The 22,101-nt window shown below is 37.0% G+C and overlaps 3 protein-coding genes across 4 annotated transcripts; 1 reads left to right on the plus strand and 2 right to left on the minus strand.

Moving 5' to 3' along the window:
• Window positions 1-93: 93 nt before the first annotated feature.
• LOC107403550 (ABC transporter B family member 25, mitochondrial) lies at window positions 94-9,147 on the minus strand. The gene is made up of 20 exons (XM_016010454.4): window positions 8,313-9,147; window positions 7,940-8,176; window positions 7,636-7,822; window positions 7,313-7,374; window positions 7,117-7,160; window positions 6,764-6,866; window positions 6,471-6,578; window positions 6,149-6,232; window positions 5,972-6,032; window positions 5,713-5,858; window positions 5,494-5,610; window positions 5,172-5,257; window positions 3,992-4,080; window positions 3,354-3,409; window positions 2,318-2,398; window positions 2,125-2,190; window positions 1,915-2,007; window positions 1,431-1,495; window positions 1,016-1,151; window positions 94-701 (listed from the first exon to the last, which is right to left on the minus strand). The coding sequence occupies exons 1-20, from the start codon at window positions 8,649-8,651 to the stop codon at window positions 558-560; spliced, it is 2,304 nt and encodes a 767-aa protein (XP_015865940.2). The 5' UTR covers window positions 8,652-9,147; the 3' UTR covers window positions 94-557.
• Window positions 9,148-9,611: 464 nt separating this feature from the next.
• On the plus strand, window positions 9,612-11,156 carry LOC107407962 (NAD(P)H-quinone oxidoreductase subunit N, chloroplastic). The gene is made up of 4 exons (XM_016015305.4): window positions 9,612-10,215; window positions 10,314-10,430; window positions 10,526-10,611; window positions 10,779-11,156. The coding sequence occupies exons 1-4, from the start codon at window positions 9,790-9,792 to the stop codon at window positions 10,840-10,842; spliced, it is 693 nt and encodes a 230-aa protein (XP_015870791.1). The 5' UTR covers window positions 9,612-9,789; the 3' UTR covers window positions 10,843-11,156.
• Window positions 11,157-11,410: 254 nt separating this feature from the next.
• LOC107403551 (sister chromatid cohesion protein SCC4) lies at window positions 11,411-17,165 on the minus strand. Of its 2 annotated transcripts, XM_016010455.4 has the most exons (12): window positions 16,705-17,163; window positions 16,353-16,494; window positions 15,835-15,951; window positions 15,151-15,655; window positions 14,930-14,968; window positions 14,710-14,831; window positions 13,880-14,026; window positions 13,548-13,637; window positions 13,317-13,441; window positions 12,459-12,664; window positions 11,963-12,087; window positions 11,411-11,844 (listed from the first exon to the last, which is right to left on the minus strand). In XM_016010455.4, the coding sequence occupies exons 1-12, from the start codon at window positions 17,067-17,069 to the stop codon at window positions 11,656-11,658; spliced, it is 2,172 nt and encodes a 723-aa protein (XP_015865941.1). In that variant the 5' UTR covers window positions 17,070-17,163; the 3' UTR covers window positions 11,411-11,655. The 2 variants fall into 2 exon arrangements, with proteins under 2 accessions (XP_015865941.1, XP_048324557.1); XM_048468600.2 differs by lacking the exon at window positions 13,880-14,026 and having other exon boundaries at window positions 16,705-17,165.
• Between the last annotated feature and the right edge of the window lie 4,936 nt (window positions 17,166-22,101).

The following is a 22,101-nucleotide window of genomic DNA, read 5'->3' on the forward strand; positions in this document are numbered from 1 at the left end:
AACGATGGATTTGACAACTGTACATTGATTAATTTCTTCATTGAAAAGTGTCCATAACTTCCAATTTGGCTCAACATGAAATTGTTACACACATTTGGCACAATGCTAATGTATATAATACTGTCGTTATCGATACGCCAAAATTACTATGGCAAGAACAATATTTTACACAACCTCAATCAAAAAAATGTATCAATGGAAAACAGGGCTTTATTTGTGACACATTTGTGAAACTCAAGTATAAGGTTACAATGCCAAAACTATTAATGTATCACACATGGGCTAACTAAGCCTGCACAGCTAATTGCTTTTTGTACATGTATCAAGAGGACTGTGTCTTGCAGACATATGATGAAGGCGAACTTAGAGCGTGGATGCATCAATTGCTTCATCTGGCACCACCAGAAAGTATAGGCTTCCAAAAAAATGCATCTGCTTCACATCAGCTTAACATATCTACAAAGTGATGCCAGAGTATGCATCCAGCATGATACAAACAAGGGAAATTCTTAAATCCTTCATATTTTGGGTGAGAAATTGTGGGGATGGGATGAAAATCATGGACTCAATTTCACAGCAGAATCAAGTGCATCCACGGTGTTATTTTGTTGTCCCCAAAGCTGAGCATATCTTCCTGCCTTAGACAAAAGAACCTCATGGGGTCCCTGTTCGATCACCTTTCCATTCTCCAAAACTATTATCTGAGAATATATATGCAAAGTTGCACAGAATAAATATTGCGACACACAAGGAAAAGAATAAGGACAAGTATTGACATATATACTAATGGATGAGATTGAATGTTGAGCATATATATGCAAAGTCGCATAGAATAAATATTGCGACATATATGGAAAATAATAAGGATGAATGTTGACATATCCTAATGATTGCAATTGACGTTGCGGCTATCAATTGTCATAAATCCTCATTCTACTTCTCCTAAAAGTATTTTCTATTTGGCTCACTTAAGCTTCAGAACCATGCTGCACTTTTCTATCCCAAAAATGTTTACCTCATCACATTGCATTGCAGTGGTCAGCCTGTGGGCAATGAAGACTGAAGTCCGATTATTTGCTAAGGTCTTCAATGCATTTAATATCTCCGCCTCTGTTGTGCTGTCCAGTGCACTTGTAGCTTCATCGCATAACCTGAGGATACAAAATTTAAATAAACATTGTATATTGCATGTGACAAGCATGTCTAAATTCCTGTTTGATGAAAAGTATCATATTGCAAGAAAAACTTGAATGGCAGCAACAACATGACACTCAGAGGTAATGATAGGATAATCCAAAGAATATCAGAACAAAGAGATTACTTGCTTATGCAACAATATTTTTTATATTAATCAGGTCCAAAATGATAATTGCATAGATACACTTATATGAAAAGTTAAATAAAGAAAAAGAGTAATAGAATATAATTACAGAATTGGAGGTGCTTTTAGAAATGCACGAGCTAGGGCCACTCGCTGCTTCTCGCCACCACTTAACTGCACAGAATATCACCAAAAAACCAACATTCAAGAGTCAGCTGAAAGCATTGTAGAGTATTAACTTTTCCTTTTTCGTTTAAGTTATCACTATATAGAGCATCAAGATCTACACGAAAGTTTTAAATATATGCATGAGAGTTCACGAAATTAGTTACTTGTATGATCACCAAACTAGTTACTTGTATGATCCCTCACAAAAACGTATTAAATAATTCCATGAGGCTTCATCAAATGAGTGATTTGTATGGTCTCTCAGAGCCTTCGTTTAACTTTACTTAAATTGTCAGAAACATGCAATTTCAAAAATGTTTCTAATATCAATGTTCAGAAACTTGATACCCCACAATGCCTGAAAGAGCGTTTTAATGCCATAACTACTATGGAAATCTAACACTTAATAGAAGCATTCCTCTCACCTTGAGACCTCGTTCCCCAACAATAGTAGAATACTGTTGAGGGAAATTCATTATAGTGTCATGTATTGCTGCACGTTGGGCAGCATCATATACCTGATTAAGGAAAAAGAAAAAGAGTTATTAGGACTTGAAGGACGCAGTATACCAAATTTTGAATCTCACAATGCACACCAGAGAATCAAAAAGTAGAAATGCTTGCTCATCATATACCTCATCTTTTGTTGCTGAAAGACGACCATAATGGATGTTGTGAAATATTGTATCATTGAAAAGCACCTGTTCATGAAGCACCAAATTTTGCCTTATAATGTTACAGCTATCATGATCTCACATGGGTCACCTACCATTTAAAGCAGAAACAACCAAAACATGAAAAAGAAGAAAGTTGCATATTAGACCATACTGTATCTTGGGGAACAACACCAATAGACTTTCGTAGACTCTGTACTGTGACCTTCCGAATGTCTTGTCCATCTATCCTTATCTGTCAATAATAGGTAATTCATATTAGATGTTAGGTTAGGTATATCCACTATATTAACTAACCAAAAGAAAAATAAAATAAATATGGGTGGCAAACAACCAGAAGAGCAATCTTTAAAAAGGGGAGTGTTATTGCCAAGGTCTCTTACGCCTCTGCCACGGTAAATATTTGTAACACCTTTTTTGCCTTTTAGCTTTTTTCATCAATTTTTGAGAACCCCATTTTCTGAAAATTCATTCCATTTTTTTCTTCAACTTAATTAGTACACTCAAATTCATACCCGCTCTCCAATTTATACACATTGATCTAAAGTATCGTTTAATTTTTAGTTACTTCCGACTCAACCCGAAGTACCTGTTGTTTGACCATTCATGCTTATGCATTCCTCAGCAAAAATATGCTATGCCCGTTAAATATAACAACATCCCTCTGCTACAAAGCTCTTTCAGAAGCATATAACAAAACCCCATGCCAAGATAACTCCATAAGCAGCAAAATCATGGAGAAATAAACTGGCTAAGAGAAGGCTTCAGTTTGGGCAGCCAAGTTGGGCAAAAAACAGGTGGCAGTCAAGGAACATGATTGATTGGTGGCTAGTGGTAATGAATAGGGGAGTACTTGTTGGGCTGAATTAGATTATAATGAAGAATACATTCCCCCCCGCCCCTCTCTCTTTGGAAACCAAGTTGTTTTTGGAGAGAGATCATTCAGATGAAGGTTTAATGTCAGAAGAAAGGATGAAAAGAAAACGTTAGAAGGGCAAAAAAGGAAGTCTAAATACATTTACCCTGGAAGAGTGGAAAGACACCATGGCAACGATGCCATCCGTTTGAAACGAAACAACAAAAAAAAAAAAAAAAAGAAAAAAAAAAAAAAAAAAAAGGAAGAAGAAGAAAAAAGTAAGCAAGCATGGTACAGATAGCAAACAATTAAAGAGAACATAATCAGTTCTTACGCTTCCAGAATGGGTGTCAAAAAACCTGAAGAGCAATCTTAGAATGGTAGATTTGCCTGCAAACAGTTCCAGTTTAATATATCAATAACAGCATCATATACCTAAAGGACCTTATTAATTATTGAATATGAGTGAATATTTTAATTCTATCACAATGTGGATTCACTGTTTTTATTATTGAAAAACCGGCCACAAATAATGTACTGGAAAAACCAAGATTCTCCCCTTTATTTAGTACCTTTCAATCCACAACAGCACACAGAATACAAAAAGAACAAAAAGAGGCTTGCCCCATCAACTCATGGTGCAAAAATTCAACACTAATCCCAAAACCGCATAACAATATTGAAACAAAATTTTCAACTATCACTTTTTTTTTTTTTTTTGGTTTTAATATTGACACCGCATAAACTCTTAACCTATCAAATTTTTACTGATACATAAGAGACTAAATGATATTGCACAGTAAAACAATCTCCAAGTATTTCAATGAATGAGGGCAAGAAGAAGATGGAACAAACAGGAAAGAGAGAGGCGTACAAAAGTCTTCAAAGAAATGGATTTTATATTTATAGAGATTGATTTTTAAAGAAGATAAACAAGTAACATAAAAAAATCATGACGCACTAAAGCCTTACCACTGCCACTGGTTCCAACAATGGCCACGCTCTTTCCAGCAGGTACTACGAAAGATACCCCATCAAGAATTTTTCTCTCTGTCAAGTAACTGTATTTAATAAATATGAGCAATCAGTGACAAAAGAAGCAACACAAATCAATAAAAATTATAGTGTGGTTCCTGTCAATTTGTTTATTTATTTTGTTTGGTAAAAGGTTCCAGTAGAGTTATTGATCACACATAAAGTATAAAAAAATTTGCATTTGACAGCATTGAATTGATTTTGAAAACTCAGAAAATACTTTTCGATCTATAAATGATGGGATAAGCCACTCTGAAGAGAGAGAGAGAGAGAGAGAGAGAGAGAGAGAGAGAGAGAGAGAAACCAGCATATGTCTCAAAAGTAGGCCATGGTTCTTATCTTCTTAGTGAGAAACCATTATATGTCTCAAAAGTAGGCCATGGTTCTTATCTTATTAGTGAGAAACCATTATATGTCTCAAAAGTAGGCCATGGTTCTTATTTTCTTAGTTTGGTTGTGGTTTTATGCCAGTCTTTTTCTTATTATTAAGGCAGTAGTCCCTACTCTGTCAGTACACCAAAACAAAAAGTCCTAGAATCTCCTTTCTGTAGGGAAAAAGTAAGCTTCAAAAGTCACATAGTTGTATTGACAATTAGTGTTTGATTAATGCAAAGTGTACTTGTCAATTAAAGACATACATACCCAAGTTTTCCTTCATTTTCTTCTCCATATACTTCTAATCTCTCTCTTATTATTAATTTTTTTCCATTACTGTTCATTTAGGTGGTTTGCAGTTTAAAGCAACATGAACTTCTTCCTTTTCCTAACCTACTTTCATACCAAAACAAATTCCCTAATTAAACTATTCAAACCCTTACATTTCCAATCACCAACCTCTCAAAAATATCTGTTTTAAATAACCTACAATCCCAAAAATCAGCTGTTTTCTCAAAATTCCATCAACCATTTTTTCCCCATGAAACAGCCCTCTCTAACCTCATGTTTTCAAACTCCCAACCTGTCCTACATTATAACATCAAGAAGAATCTAGTCATGAGAAGGTTGCAATAAAGTCATGCAATGAAAATCGCTTAGTGTCTCTCATGTTGGCTCATATGCATAATTAGATCCATTCTCTAATAATTTTTTGATGGTAACAAAGAGAAGCATCAACCACCTGAAGTGTACATTGTCAAATTGAATGCTACCCCCACTCAAATTCAGAGGCTTTGCATCATCCTTATCTGCAATGTCAGCTCTCTCCTGCAGTAGTTATAGAAAGAAGACACAGGCATCAAAAGAGGTTTTTCCTTAACATTACTAAGAACTCACTAATATGTCAGGAAGTATAAACAACAAGATTAACTCATGTGCAAGGGCATTAACACAACCAACATGGAAAACTCAACACAATCAAAAAACAACCTCATAAAGAAGATTATGACATCCAGTTAAAACTAAAAATTAAGAAAACTGTAAAGATTTTCCTCGAAAATCACCTCCAGCAACTGAAACATTGCCTTCATGTCAACTAGACTCTGTATAGTCTCACGATAAACACTACCAAGGAAATTGAGTGGAAGAGATAGTTGGAAGAGAAGCCCATTCACCATCACCTGCATTTTGAATTTAATCCATAATTTACGTGCAACCTCCACATAATCATTTTACAAATCCAAACTCTAAAAACTATTCAACTTATCAAGAAGATAATTTACCAAATCACCGACTGTCATACTTCCATTCAAAATACCATGCGAGCATAACACCATAGCTGTTGACAAAGCTGTGCTAAATATAGCGTTTTGGCCAAAGTTTAAGAAAGCAAGACTACGTTGCGCTTTCAAAGCAGCATCTTCATACCCTAAAAGACAAAACCAGCAAAATCAGTAGAAAAAGAAAAAATGCATGATTAATAATCAATTAAAAAAATTTATGAGGAAATAAAAAACCCCAATGAAATAATTGTCAACTTACTCTCCAAATACTCATCATATTTGCCAACTTCAAATGTTTCATTGTTGAAATATTTCACAGTCTAGGGGGAAAAAAATAACATCAGATAATAATAAATACTTTAAAGTGCAGCAACAAGAAAAAATAACATAATTAACGTAAAGAGAATAGCCCATAAAATATTCATCCCAACCTTACCTCATAATTAATAAGTGAATCGACTACCCTTGTATTTGCATCGTTATCGGCCTTATTCATGGACTTCCTAAACTTAGTTCTCCACTGGAAAGAAAAGAAACACCTTACATGAAATTTACTAACATTCTAAAAAATGAAAGCACGCAGGGCAATCAAGTGAGATCCAAATGTATTGATGTCAATGCAGCAAAGCAGCTCAAGATATCTCTGAATGTGACACAAATCTAACAGAAACAGGACTAAGAAGAAAAACTAGGAAAATGAAATGCATCAACTCATAGCTATAATCATATATGAATAAAAGTGGAAGGAGATATGTTACCTGCGTCACAGTCAATGTAAAGAAAACATATGCAGCAACTGATAATGAAGTGATCCATGCAAATGGTGCTCCAAATTTGTAAGCAAGGATACCTGAAACCATAGATATCTGGAAGGATACATGTTAAATCTGTTGAACTTGTTCATGAACAAAGAATAACAAATTCAGATCGACTGAAAAAGTTATTTTTCACAAAATGTCACCTATGAAGAATAGCATAAAATAGACGTGGATGATATGTTACGTTATACAATTAGCAGCAAATTCTATTTACATTAGGTACAGATCCATACCTCCAACACAGTGGGCAAGACATGGAATACCATAGCTGAAAGAATAAAATTTATTCCACGGCTACCACGGTCAATTATTCGGCTCAGTGCACCTGTTTCTCGACTGGAAATTTAACAGCAAAATATGAAACCGATAATACAGAATAAACTTTTTGGCATAAACAATATTGTTTAAAGGAATTTATAAAAAGTTTAAGCAGAGTATCTAGAGGAGGTACATTGATTATAAACAGCCTGAGGTGCTACATAAGCTACACCATGTTCATCCAATCAAGTGCAAATTCAGAAATATGCCTACTTTCAATTTTCCAGTTTATTATACAGGAATTATTTTTTTAGGGAGATATACATACCTAAGATGATAACGAAGGTCAAGGTCATGCAAATGCGAAAAGACCTGCAAATGTTAGTTCCTAATATATATGTCAAAGTCATTCGAGCATCTAAAGTATTAGAAAAGAAAAATTAAAAATAAATTTTAAGAACATGCTGGAATGTAGAAAATTTTGGAGGTATATTTGTAAGAAAAGATCGAGGGTTATGGCATACCTTCCTTGAAACTGATCGGATTGTTCGCAAAGCTACCTTAGAGAATATAGCGGTTCGGAATTCTGCCACAATACAATTTCATTTGATTTGAAGAATTGAAATACTCCAAAGAAGATAAACACAAGAAAAAGATGTGAATAAAAAACATATTGTAACAAGTAAAAATTTTTTAAAAAGAACGTGACAAAAAGTAGTTTTACTTTAAACAGAACGCAAAATCATATATGTCATTTAAGTATTGAAAAAAGAATATATATATATATATATATACTAATTTTGAAATGTGAACAAGTATCAGCAAACAATTACATCATTTGTAGTACCGTTGAAAGCAGAAGCTAATGTGCGTGCAATCCCATAACCAATCATAACCGAAGCTGGAGTTGCAAAAAGAAGTAATGAAGTCGAATTCGCTGTAGTGAAAGAAGCAAGAGCACTAGCATTTCCAGTTGCAGTGGTTAACCAATCCACAGCCAGCTTAAATAGGAATGGCACCTGAACATTTAGAACCTGAAAAAACAAACAAGCACCCATTAAACACTACTGGATACCATCCTTAGCATACAACATTAGAGTATGAAAGGAAGCTAAATTGTAACACAATAAAAAAATCATTGACAAACTGACCTTAGCTCCAACCAAAAGACCCAATGCTGCAATGACCCTCAAACGGAATTCGAGGTTGTCTTTCATCCACAAGTAACTGGCAAGAGTACGGAGGATTTTCACGTCAGCAACTTGTTGGTCTGGAGGTCCCTTAATAGTAGTAGCTTTGCTCTGCTCTGCAGATTGCTTAGTTGCATCTCCATTTTGGTTATCAGTAGGAGATGTAGAGAACAATTTGCGTCCATTGATCATCGAATCCTGTCATTGCCAAAGCATTTCAGAGTAAACAAAAAAAAAAAAAAAAAAAAAAAAAAAAAAAAAAAAACTCAACATATTAAAGAAGAAGAAACAAAGGGAAAAAAAGAGAAATGGGCAAACAGTCAGATTGACTAACAGGTTGAGACTGAGGGTTACGAGAGGAAGAGGAATCAGCAAGGAAGGCATTGACGTGGGTGGTAAAGAGGATGGTTTGGGGACAAGGCCTCGTTGTCGTTCTACCAATGGGGTTCAATGGGTTGCCATGAAAGTCGCTTCTGGTGCTGCTGTGAATGAGGCACCGTCGTTCTCGACTGCCATTAGAACTGCTTCCACAGCCAATATGAGCTATGGGATACAAATTGGCGGTCTGGGTTAGAACAATACGTTTCAATAGAATCTTCCTGTGGCCTCTGGCTTGTATAGAGAGAAGCTCACCACCAGCCCTACACCATCTCGATGCGGTAGCACCCAGCATTTTTTTTTTATATAATTATTATTATTGTTTCTCGATCAAATTCCTAATTTTTTTTTTTTCTTTTGAAAACAACAATTAACGGTGGGAAGACGACGAAAGATTGAACCTTTTAGACTAAAACTTACAACAAAAGAAAACTAATTAGAATAATCCAAAAATCGAAGAAAATCCCCAAAAAAATTGAAAAACAGAGAAAAACAGAGGAAAACAGAGAAAGAAGATATGTGTTTGTGATATGATTATGAGAAGGGCAAAAAATAAAGAAAACCCTGCTGAGAAACCTATAAGTTGCAGGCTACACTAGATTGTTCCATGGTACAAGTTTTAACGCAATATTAACATTTTGATAGAGGAGCTCTGCCCTCGCCGGTGGGATTATTAGCGTCTCGCCGATCCCTTTTTCAGTCACAAGTTTCAAACGTTGAGGGTTTATGCTGCAGCCTTTCACAATATATATATATATATATATTGTATTAAATTCCGTTGTCTGACTTCTCAGACCTTTCAAATTCTTTAGTGGCATCTAAAAAAACTTCAAATATTATAAAAATAATAATAAAAAAAAGAAAGAAAATACTATATTTTAATTTTGGCTTTTCATGGAGAACAATTTTTTACCCCAAAAAAAAAAAAAAAATTAGAAGTAGCAATATGATTGGTTAATATGTGATTAATATTTTAAAACAAAAAATTAGGACTAAATACAAATATCATTTTACTGTTTTATATGGTTTTGGTGATAAATCCTCAAGAAGTTACCAAAAGAAAAAAAAAAAAAAAAAAAAAAAGGTTACGTACACAATTTTCTGTGACTCATTTGGAATGAACTTGTCCCTGATTCCCCACTTGATTCACATGGGTCCACAAACCCCACGTCTCACTTACACTCAAGCCCAAACATGTTATAAAAGCTTGGTATGGTCATTTTCTTATCTCATTTGTACACCATACAAACTACACAACTTATTGAACTGCAAGTAATCTTCCATCCAATTTTCACCCCAAAAACAAAACAAAAAAAAGTAACCTTCTATCCAATTTTCATTTCATTTCTCATTATGGCTTCATCTCACCAGAAGCTATCACCATTTATTTCGTGGGTTAGAAACTTAGAAAAGAACACAGAGCAAAAGATAAAATGGCAGCAACGACAAGCTGCTTCAAGCATGGAATCCCTGTCTTGGCCAGTCCTCAGCAGAACCACCCACCGAGCCACAACTGCATGGTAAATGTAAAGATGGTGGGTAAGAGGGACATGATGTTGATGGGAGCGAGAGGAGGATATGAAAATGGCAAGATTTCCAAGAGGTTTGGCATGGTGAGGTGTAGCGGGATCGGGATAGGGGACTTCATTGGTGGAGATTTGTTGAGACCTGATTTGGGTCAATGGCTTTCCGATGTAGAAGAGCATAAGGCTCTTGCCATTTACAGTCCACATGAGGGAGGCTATGAGGGTCGATACCTGAACCGTCTCAGATACCAAGGCTACTACTTCCTAGACCTCACCGCCCGGGGTCTTGGCGATCCTGAGACCACCCTCACCAAGATTCACCCTGTTTGCCCTGTGAGTTTCTATTCTGCTTCCTTGATTCTTTAAAGCAGAAGCATGGGTAGTTTTTTCTGTAAGTATTTATTTTGGTCTGTGTTTTTGTTAAAGAGTAGGCTCATGTGGGCAAGCAGCCAATAGCAAGGTGGTATTTTCCACCAGAGGTTGATTACAGACTGGATGCATTGCCTCCGAATGCCAAAGGCCTTGTGGTCTGGATTATTGAAGCCAAGGTACACATTATTGAAGGACTTATATAGCATTATCTACCCGTCTTCAATGCATCAAACGATATTGAATCAAGATTATCATGGTCCTCTATGTGCAGGTTCTGTCCAAGTCTGAATTACAGTTTCTTGCTTTACTTCCGACTCTCAGGCCAAAAGTCCGGGTCATTGCTGAGTGCGGAAACTGGTAGGCTCTCCATAAATTATGTTCTGCATCCATAATCAAGTTCTTGTTTCATAAACCTGTATGGCCATTGGCATCATTCCTGCCTTTCATTATGTTGCCTCAGTTATGCAGTTTTCTATAGTTGAGACCTATTATATCCATGTTATAATAACTAAAGGTATTTGCAGGAGAAAATTCATGTGGAAGCCACTTAAAGAAATTGCTGGACTAGCTGCTAATGAGGGGGCATGAGAACAACCGTGTGCAATAGCAGACCAGAAGTCCACAGTTTTTATGGTCACCACATATGCTGAGGCTGTTCTCCCCTGACGGTTTCTAAGCTGTACTGCAGAGGAGAAGCAAATCCATAGAAAACAAAACGGGCCAAATATTTACAATAAGAATTGTCTAAAGTAACTGCATTATATTGAATTGTTGGAAGTACATAACAGTTCTCCTGTCTAAAATTACTACTTTTTTTAACCATGTAACAACACAGTCCCACCGCCTTGTATATTATTGTTTGTATCTTTGAATTGATAAGTTAAAGAGAGGAGCTTTCATTACATGAGCATGTTAAGCTAATACAAAAAGCCCGGGTTGCACTGATGGCAGCTATTTATGCTTCCAAGGACCAACAAAAACCACTCATGTGACTCATTTGCAGAATGTTTGTGTTAAAAATAACGAACCAAAGTATTGCATTGTTGCTTTATTGGTTATTAGCTTTCACTTGTCCGGGAACATCATTAACTGTTCTAGAGACATTCTTAAAAAAGATGGAGAAGAGAGACAAAGAGAAGAAGAAGAAGAGAGAGGATATGGCAATATTAACGAATGATAATATATTTATAGTTAAGAACTATACAACATCCCTAAAGATGCTAGAGACAATCTTTTGCTGGACTTTCTACTGTACAACAAAGTTGAATGCGCATTGTTCTGTGGGACTTCCTACTCTATAACACATTGAATTGGCCAACCTTCAATCTCCTCCTAAGCTATCATTTTCTTTTGCTTATAAAAAGTGAAAGGGGAGGAAGTGGAACCTGTACAAATCAGAAACTAAATTTTCCTCTTCCCAAGTCTTCCTATGTCTAAATCCACTAGCCTTGACGTTGAAGAACCCGGTAATGGCGCAGACAAACCAATAGATTCTGGGATGTCAAGATTAATACTCATGGATGGACCAGCAATTGCACGTTTGATGTCAACCTCATGAAATTGTTGGACTTGAAGCTTCACTTTGTCAATCTGCCCATTTTATATACAATAAATATAACCAGTAAGTGCCTCAGACTAAACATCTGGACATTGGTTAGAAATATCAAGCAACTTTCCACTTATAAGACCAGAGAGATAATGTCCTTACTAGTTCAATGTGATGAATGGATGAAAGTGCATCAGCAAGCCTCTTTTGCAGATCATCCATCTTTTTCCTCTGATAGTCAATATTCTCCATTTCATTTCCCCTCTCACCCAATTCTTGATACAAAGCTGCCAGGAAACAGCATATATGTAACAATGGCGAAATGGTAAGTATGATATAATCAAACAATCTTTTAATTTGCTTCAACCATCAAATATCTGTTCCCACAATAAGCTACATTACCGCACAAGGTAATCACTGGAAGCCATCTTTGTAACATGCACAGATCAACACAGAGAACAATGGAAGCATATGAAAAATATCAAACAAGAAAGGATACTTGAACAGAAACCTAAAATGATCATTCTCAATCTGTGCAAGTCACAAGATGATATATCAAAGATATCTCTGTTGCACTCAGAATGAGACCAGGTTGGCATCTAAAAGAAATGTGAAATAAAGAAATGTAAAATAAAGAAATGTGAAAGATCAGATATACTCGTCAACACAGAGAGCACCCAGATCTGAGTTGGGACATCATAAAGCTTCTTTGCCAATGTTAAGGATGATCTCAAGATCTCTCTAGCCTGTACAGTGTCATGTAAGGCTAGTGCCAAACTTCCAAGGATTGTCAAATACTGTGCAACAAGTTGAAGGTTTCCCAGATGATTATGTGTCAACTGCAAACCTTTGGCCAGTCGGTTTCTGCATCAACAATGATAAATTAGTGGAGAAAGAGTGAGTAGAAAAAGCAATGGACTGAAGAGTGGTCCATATTAAGTAAATGGCATAAAATGGTGAGCTGCAACGATGAGCTTATTATGGATTTTGTCCAGTCAACATACAGGGATTGAACCAGTTTTAAAAAAAAAAATTCAAACAGAGGAAGTTCCTGGATTATTTATTCAAAATGTTGTCAAACATTGCAAAGGGACAGGGTTGTGCATATTTTAGTTTTTGTCCTTATAAGTAGAAATAATATGACAAAACTTCAAGACACCATGTAATCATCACTCAATTGTTTTAACTGTATTTAAAGTCACCTAAGAAATATAAACCATTCCTTCTTTGGTGGAACTTGGAGGACACATTTGTTATCTGAACAAAGAGGACAGGAAAAGCATACATATTACTTAATAAGCAAAGGAGCTTCAAGACTGGGCTGATGACGAAAGAGACATCATGTAATAATGTCCAGTTTTCTGGCTTAAGAAACCCAATTGTTCAATGCTTTATAGACAATGGTTAATGCAAAGACTATACATATCCCCACATAGGAGGTGAGGTCATCAGCCAGAATGATATTTTCCCTAGTGTGAGAAACGGGAACAGGTTCATTACAAACTCAAATATCTACCTTGCTTCCTGTAGATCATGTTGTTTCATCAATAAAAGTCCATAAGCAAAAAGGACACCAGTTTTCTCTCGAACTCCTACAAAAGAATCCATCATCCTGTAAACTGGTCCAATCAAATCAAGTGCCTGCAAAAGAATATAACTTTAGCAAGGAAAAATTAACTTGATAACTATAAAATCAGATTGTAATGCCAAAATAAGCAGAAAACTACAGTTATAGAAAACATGTCACCTGCGAAGAGGATTCTGCATCACCAATGCAGATATAAGAGACAGCTGCATAAACTTGGCAAATGGCTTGCATTGATTTGTTCTCCGTGAGCTGAACATAAAATAAACATATAAAATTTATATAGAATCCATAAAATGTTCAATAAATATGAGCCTTCAGCATTTGCTAAATACAACAGATACCATCCCTCCAAAAACTAAATACAATAAACTAATATACATTCGCACACAGAAACTAGCATATTGCTTCGAAGCATCATCTGAAAAATGGAACTCCTAGACTGACAACAGCATCTATTCTAACCTAAGAGTGAGAAACTATAGAATACACACCCTTGCTGCTTCAATATAATGGAAAGCTGCTTCACTATAACAGCCAAAACAATGAGCATACTGCCCCCTAAGCATCTCAATTACGCTCTCACAAGCCTGTAAAATTGTAGGGAAGCGTATAAACCAGTTTTTCATCTGCACCAGTGCCTGTTGGGAATAATTTAGACAACAAGGTAAGGGAGAGAGTATGAAAAAATTTCCCTACAAACAGAAAGCAGTTTAACTATTTAGTTCCATTCAAATAACTACCAAAATGCATACATTCAAACACCATACCACATAACAGTCATAAAAAATTCCATAAAAATTCATGCAGGGGAATTTCACAAGAAATTTCTTCTTAACTGGATAACTACATGTAATAATTTTTTAATGTGAATAAAATTATTTTACAGGAACAAGATCTCTGTAATATTTTTACTCCCACAGCGTTATTGTATTTGCAACATTCAAGTTATGAGTTGTCAATTTTACGAAAGAAATAACTCTTCAGATAGGATTGACAAAGACACAATGAAACAAGGAACTAACTTTTATGACTAAACATGCATTAATTAGGTTAATTAGAACACACATTACATTGTAAACCACTAAATTCAACTGTGCCAACGGAGCACATCTAAAACTGCTCTGAAAGCCAAAGAGCTCCAACAAACATATCAAACAACAAAATTACTAAAATGAATAAATGCGGAACTGAAAAAGTAACATGACTGAGGGCATAGAGATATGCAAATTGGGAAAATGAGACATGTAACAAACCACAAAAATAACAAAATGAATAAATGAGGAACCTTAAAAAATACCATTAGTGAATGCATGCCACATACCTCTTGTGCTTCAACAAACTCCGACCTAGTTAGGTCCACCGCAACTTTGTTTTCAAGGAACTGCATTAGTAGCATTAAATATACACCAGCCATCCAGATTGCAGAGTGCTGCAGATTCACCTCTGCACAAACAAAAATAAGAAAGCTTGATTTATTAACCACAAGATCACAGAAGCACTGAAACCTTGCTATTGTAGCATTCTGGAAAAGTGAAACCCACCTCTCACACCGTCAGTTATTCCAAGCTTAACCAGTTCTTCTGCAGTAAGATAATAAATTAAAAGATAATAAGTCAGATACCTGAACTGGTAAGATCATATACAATATGTCCACATCACTTTCATCATAACTTTTAATACATAAATAACTAGCTGCAGCTTCAAACTGTAACAACTTAACAGGAAAAGAAACATGAACTGTTTGGTAATGTAAAATGACCACCTTGTATGGTATGCATTCCAGATTGAATACGTTTTCCACACTCCTTAAAAAGTCCTTTTGGACGCCCAAAGATGACCACCATTAGATCAACTAAAGCATAGACAGCACTTTTAGGTAGCCACTCCCCATCAATTGGTGGAGGTGCCAACTCAAGCTTATCTCCAGATGTTCGTCTCACATTACCAAAATATGCTGGTTCCAGAAAATCTTTTCTACTTGAATTACTAAATCTTGTCATACTACTTAATCTCTCCTGAAGCAAAGCTTGTTTTTCAGACAGAGCAGACCTATCCCTGTAGTGGAGATCGGACCGGGAGAGACTTTGATTCAAGGCATCAAGTTCCTTCGTCAGCTCCTGTACATGCTGTGTTTGCTGCAAATCAGCCTTCATAGCAGTATCCAAAATGTCTATATGCTGTGCAGCATTCTTGTAGTCACAGATCCGAAGCCGATAAAATATGTGCAGCAGCTCATTGTAAAAGAGTAAACCAAGGCAATGTTGTCTCTTTTTGGATGTGAAGAGTTAACAATACAGATATAAAAACAAGCACCACCAGCACAAGAAGCAAATTAGCATACGAAAGTTACATTAAACAAAACATACAGGAATAAAGTAAATCTTTCCAAGTTGCTTAGCCACACATTGAAAAGCAGGATCGCTAACATAGACAGGCATGCCCTTACTTTTTCTGGCGCAATGGACTCCCAGACCTGATCACATTTGTTAACAGCTCCCTCAACCAGATTTGGATCTTCCCATTGCATGAGGTGCACATGCAGGATTGAAGTTGCAAAAAACATCTGGATTACCAAAAATACAAAAAGAAAAAAAAGAAAAGAAAAAAGAAACATGCAATTAATGACATGTAAAACATAACAATCGGTTGAAAGGGGATTTATTTAGTATATTCCTTTCGGTTGTATTTCGCTGAATCAGAAGATAGAAGGACAAAAATGGATGCTGTTATCTACTTTTGACAAACACAAGATATGGCAGGACAAACTCATCAATTAAACTAAAACCTTACAAGAGCATTTTTTTTTCTTGCAAATCAAGAAAACATTGGTCCTCGAGGCACCCATTGACAGCAGAAATGTGAACATACAACTTGCTTCCAACTAGTCTTTACCAAACAAGAATAGCGATAGACCCGAAATACAAACGATTAACAGAAAGTACGGTGGATATGGATTACACAAACCTGCAACTCTGGATAACATATTTGAGCTGCACAAAGAAAACCGCACTGCAGTGCAGAGATTGAATTGGGATAGTCTCCTTCGATTATGAGAGCATTTGCAAGCTGCGAATTGAAGTTGCAACACCATAATTTCACTGCAATCCTTCAGAAAAGAAAACAAACCCAAGAATACAATGACTACGTAACCTCAATTGCACTAGCAAGTAGACAAAAATGAGAAATACTTAAGATTATAAACAATTCCGTTCAAAATCAATTGGACCCCTTTAACCTCTCAACAAGTATAAAAAAAAAAACCACATCATAAACCCTTTGCAAAACAAGTTGGGGGGGAAAAAAGGGCACAACATACTCGTTTCCAGCAGAAGCAGTTAGGTCGAGAGCCTTATGAAGGATCTGCTTCTGAGGAGGAATAGCACCGACGAGATGGTAACACTGGCTGAGCAAGCTATAAGCTCTGAACTTCAAATCGAAGCAAGAAGGGATGGATTTCAAGAGGAGCTGAGCGCGTTCGAGGTGAGACTTTGCGTGATTGACGTTGTAAGAATGCTTGAGGAGCAGAGTGGCGATGCGGAGACGAGTCTTGACCTCGACGATTGGGAAGAAGGACACGTGGCTCTGGCAAATAGCTTCCAGGCACTTCACCGCCTTCGCTATCTCTCCCTTCCTCTCGTGGTGGTCTGCTAGTCCCCACAGTCCCTCCGCCACAGCTTCCATCTCTCTCTCTCTCTCTCGCTCTCTCTTTCTCTACACTGTGATTTCTAATTCCATGGAAGAATTGGAAAACAAAGCCAAAACAGTAAAAAGTAAAAAACGTAGCATGTCGAATTGGAATTGAGTGTATACGTTTATTATTTGTTTTGGGTGTTAATTCTAACGTAATTCCTTCCAAATTTGACATAGAAATAACAATATAATATCAAGAAATAAGTAAATACATTTTCCCCTCCTTTAAAAAACACATTTTCCAAATTTAGTCGATAAAGAAATGATAAAAAAATAATAATAATAATAATAATAATATAATGTCATATGAAAGCCCATACTAAATATTGACAAAATTCAATCCAACTTGTTTAATATGTTCAATTTAATCTATTTTTAATAGTTTATATTGGATTTTTATATCAATTAGATTAAATTGGATTCAAAATATTATAAATTGTATGGATTAGATTGGTTATGGATTAGAAATATAGATGCAATCTAATCCAATCCAATCCAATCCAATCCAAATAATATATTATATAATTAAAAAATTATATTTTTTATTTTTATATATTTATTTTAATATATTTTTTTTCATTTTTATATATCAATTTTAACTTTTTATTTTCCATTTTTATATATTAATTTTAATATATATATATATATATTTATATAATTTTTTTTTACATTCCAAATTCCAAATTGAATTGTAAGTTATAACCCTAAACTAAACATTTAAACATTTACCTTCGTTAACGCTCACTATCAGTTCATCACCATAACCATTAACCATGCCAAGCTTCAATTCAACCATCTGCTCCTCTACTTCAAGACTCACAGTTTCAAAATTTACGACAGTTTCAGCATCTGTTCTTCTGCTTCAAGACTTACAGCAGCTTTAGTATATGTTCCTAAATTATATTTATATTTATTATTTATATTTTATATTTGAATTTTTTTTTTGTATTATATATTTATAAACTAGTAAGTTTCAAATTGATTAACTAATCCAAACAAATCCGATCATAAATTGTTTAGTTTGATTTGGATTTAACATTTTAATAGTTTTGTTTTGATTATATATTAGTAAAACCGATAAATATGGATTGGATTATATTTTGGTCTAAAACTGAATCAACTCAATCCATACCTAGGGATGTCCATTTGCCCCGTCCATCCCCAAAACCGCGGTGCACCGCCCCTAACGGGGCGGTTTTTCCCCGAAAACTAGGGGATGCGAGGTGGGCTCGGGGCAAATGCCTAAAAACCGAGTTGGGGACGGGGAATAATAACCCCACCCCGAAGCCGCCCCGATATATATATATATATATATTTATTTATTATTTTTTTTTATAAAATTTTATTTATGTAAAATCATTTTCTTCTTTTTTTTATATTTATTTTTCTAAATATGTATTTTATTATAATTGTAAATTTGTTCCTTGATGTATTTTATTATATTTTTATTGCATTGTAATCATTTTTTTTATATTTTAATCATAAAATAATTTTTTTATATACATTTTTATAAAAATATATCAATTAAAAAACAAAATGGGGAAAACCATCCCGCCCCATCCCCGCCCCGCAAATCCCCGATCCCGCCCCGCACCTAAAGAAACGGAAAAAATCACGGAGATAGGATGTAAAATTCCCTACGGGGATGGGGACGGAATTTTAAAAACCAGTCCCGTCTCACCCCGTTGACATCCCTATCCATACCCACTCCTAACCCATATGCTTGTAAACAGGGTCTAGGCCTAAATAATTCAAGCCCATTTGGCCGTCCGGCCCACCTTGAATGTTGCTTCAAACACCATTTAAAAGGCATTTAATTTTCGCTTTTAATAAGTCTAAACCTGTACATGGTAGATGTGAAGTCCAGCCGCACCAACCAACCTCACCAACCCACAACCTCACCAACCACACCAACCGCACCAACCACAGCCACCATTGTTGACAGCCACCATTGTTGACATGCTGCACCGATCAACAATTGTGGGCTAAGTTGTTGAAGATTGTGGCCATGCTTGCCTATAAATAGGCTCCTTCCCGTTCCATGAAAATCAAGCCAAGAGAGCAATCTCAAGCCTCCCAAGTGAGGAGAATTGAGAGAAAACTCCAAGAGTGAGAGTTGTTTAAGTTCCAGAGAGAACTTGAGAGAAGAGTGAGCAATTCCAGAGAGAATTGGAGAGTGCAGAGAGAGGTTCCACGAGAGAATCCTCCATGAGAGAAGTTTTTATTTTTGTATTCTATTTTTAAGAGATTAATAGAATTCTTTTATTTTCTTCTCATATTTCTTCTCTAAAGTGGTCAGAGAACCACAACAAGTGGTATCAGAGCCCCAGATCGAGAGCTTGGGTTCAAAATTTGAAGAAACAGAGCCATTGTTCTTCAAGTTGGTGTTTCGGAAAGTTGCTCAAATAATTAATTTGACAATCCCAGGTGACAGTACCCGACGAGAGGAGAACAACGAAGTTCGCCGGAGAGAAAACGGACGTCCCACGCGCCCGCACGCGCCGACTGAAATTTTTCTGCAACTGTTCACGCGCCCACGCGCCGCACGCGCCGTCTGGAGGTTGAAGACGACCACGTCAGCAGCCACGTCAGCGAACACCTACCACGTCATCTGCCACGCCAGCCGACACGTCATCTGCCACGTGTCGCCACGTCATCTGACACGTCATCTGCCACGTAGTGCCACGTCAGCACCATCTGCCACGTCAGCAATATTTTTTCTGAAATTACGGAACAGCCCCTGAAGTTTCGGAAATTACGGAATAGCCCCTGAATTATTGGAAATTACAGATTGACCCCTGAAGTTTCTGTATTTGCAGGTTGACCCAGAAATTTTGTGAAATTACATTTTTGCCCCAAAATTTCTGGTAATTATATTTTGACCCCGGAAGAGTCAAGTCCACCATTTTCGGCCGTTCCGGACGCAACGGTTAACTTCGTTTTGCCAAATTCAGCTCCATTTTTTGGTCAAGCCATAATGTCAATGGAAGAATCATCTTCGGGAGCTATGGTTAAGCTCACTGCCACAAATTATACACTTTGGAGACCTCGGATGGAAGATCTCCTCAATTGTAAGGATCTGTTTGATCCTATAGAAGCTAAAGGCGAAAACCCCGATCCCAGCAAAGTAGCAGAATGGAAGAAATTAAACAAGAAAACGATCGGTCAGATCAGGCAATGGATCGACCACAGTGTCTTCCATCATGTAGCAAAGGAAACGGATGCATATGCCCTCTGGACAAAATTGGAGGACATGTACCAGGCCAAGACTGCTCGGAACAAAGCCCTGTTGCTTAAGCGATTGGTACATCTAACATTACAGAATGGAACTTCTGTAGCCGAGCATACCAGTGAGTTCCAGAGCTTGGTAAATCAACTATCTGCTGTGGATTACCAACTAGGGGATGAGGATCAGGCCCTCCTACTTCTAAGCTCTCTTCCAGACAGTTGGGAGACATTGGTAGTCTCTCTCAGCAATTCGGCCCCGAATGGCAAACTTACTATGGCTATGGTTAAGGATGCCCTATTTAATGAAGAGGCCAGGAGAAAGGACATTGGCATGGATCAGTCACATGCCCTCGTCACAGAGAGAGGAAGACAGCAAAGAGGTGGTCGAGATAGGGGGAGAGGCAGGAGCAAGAGCAGAGGCAGATCTACAGACGGCAGAAAATCATCGTATAAGTGCTATCATTGTGGCCTGGAGGGTCACATGAAGAAGAACTGCAGAAAGTTGTTGAGAGAGCAGAGACTCCAAGGTAATCAGCCGAAGAAGGATGGAGAGACACTAGTCACTTGTACAGGAGAAGTGGCGCTCTGCTCCACCGAAGAAGAGACATGCCTTCATATATCAACCCAAGATGTTGAGTGGGTAGTCGATACTGCAGCATCCTACCATGTCACTCCACATAGAGATTTCTTCAAAACGTACAAAGTAGGAGACTTTGGTACGGTAAAGATGGGAAATTCCAGTTTCGCAAAGATTATGGGAACTGGTGATATTCAGATAAAAATGAATGTTGGTTGTACAATTACTTTGAAGGATGTCCGTCATGTTCCAGATCTTCGGCTTAATCTACTTTCGGGAGTAGCCTTAGACAAGCAAGGCTATGACAACTACTTCAGTAAAGGCACATGGAAAATGACGAAAGGTGCCATAGTTGTCGCCCGAGGACATATTTGTGGAACGTTGTACAAGACTCATGTGAAGATATGTGCAGACAGCCTCAATATTGCAGAAGGAGAGCCGTCTCAAAATCTGTGGCACCAGAGACTCGGTCACATGAGTGAAAAAGGATTGTCCACTTTGGCAAGGAAGAAGCTTATCACTGTTTGCAAGGATGCTGCGCTAGATCCTTGTAATCACTGCTTGTTTGGTAAGCAACATAGAGTCTCCTTCAGTTCCTCTGCATTGAGAAGATCAGAGTTGCTTAGTCTGGTGCACTCTGATGTTTGTGGTCCCATGGAGGTGGAATCATTAGGTGGCAACAAGTATTTCCTGACCTTCATTGATGATGCTTCACGGAAGGTGTGGGTATATTTCTTGAAGACAAAGGACCAGGTATTGGATTACTTCAAACTGTTTCATACCATGGTAGAGCGTGAAACAGGAAAGAAGCTGAAATGTCTCCGCTCAGATAATGGAGGCGAGTATACTTCCAAGGAGTTCGATGCCTACTGCAGAAGACACGGCATTCGACATGAGAAGACGGTCCCTCGCACCCCACAACATAATGGAATAGCCGAAAGAATGAACCGAACCATTATGGAAAAGGTCAGAAGTATGCTCAGTATGGCTAAGCTGCCAAAGCCATTCTGGGGAGAAGCTGTTCGTGCCGCCTGCTACTTAATCAACAGATCACCGTCAGTACCGTTGAATTTTGATATTCCGGAGAAAATGTGGTCGGGTAAGATTCCCTCCTACTCTCATTTAAGAGTGTTTGGTTGTATAGCTTATGTACATGTATCCAAGGAGCTCAGACAGAAGCTCGATGCAAGATCTACTCCATGCATCTTTATAGGATAT

The sequence above is a fragment of the Ziziphus jujuba genome, chromosome 10, assembly GCF_031755915.1.
Source record: "Ziziphus jujuba cultivar Dongzao chromosome 10, ASM3175591v1".
Taxonomy (NCBI): Eukaryota; Viridiplantae; Streptophyta; class Magnoliopsida; order Rosales; family Rhamnaceae; genus Ziziphus; species Ziziphus jujuba.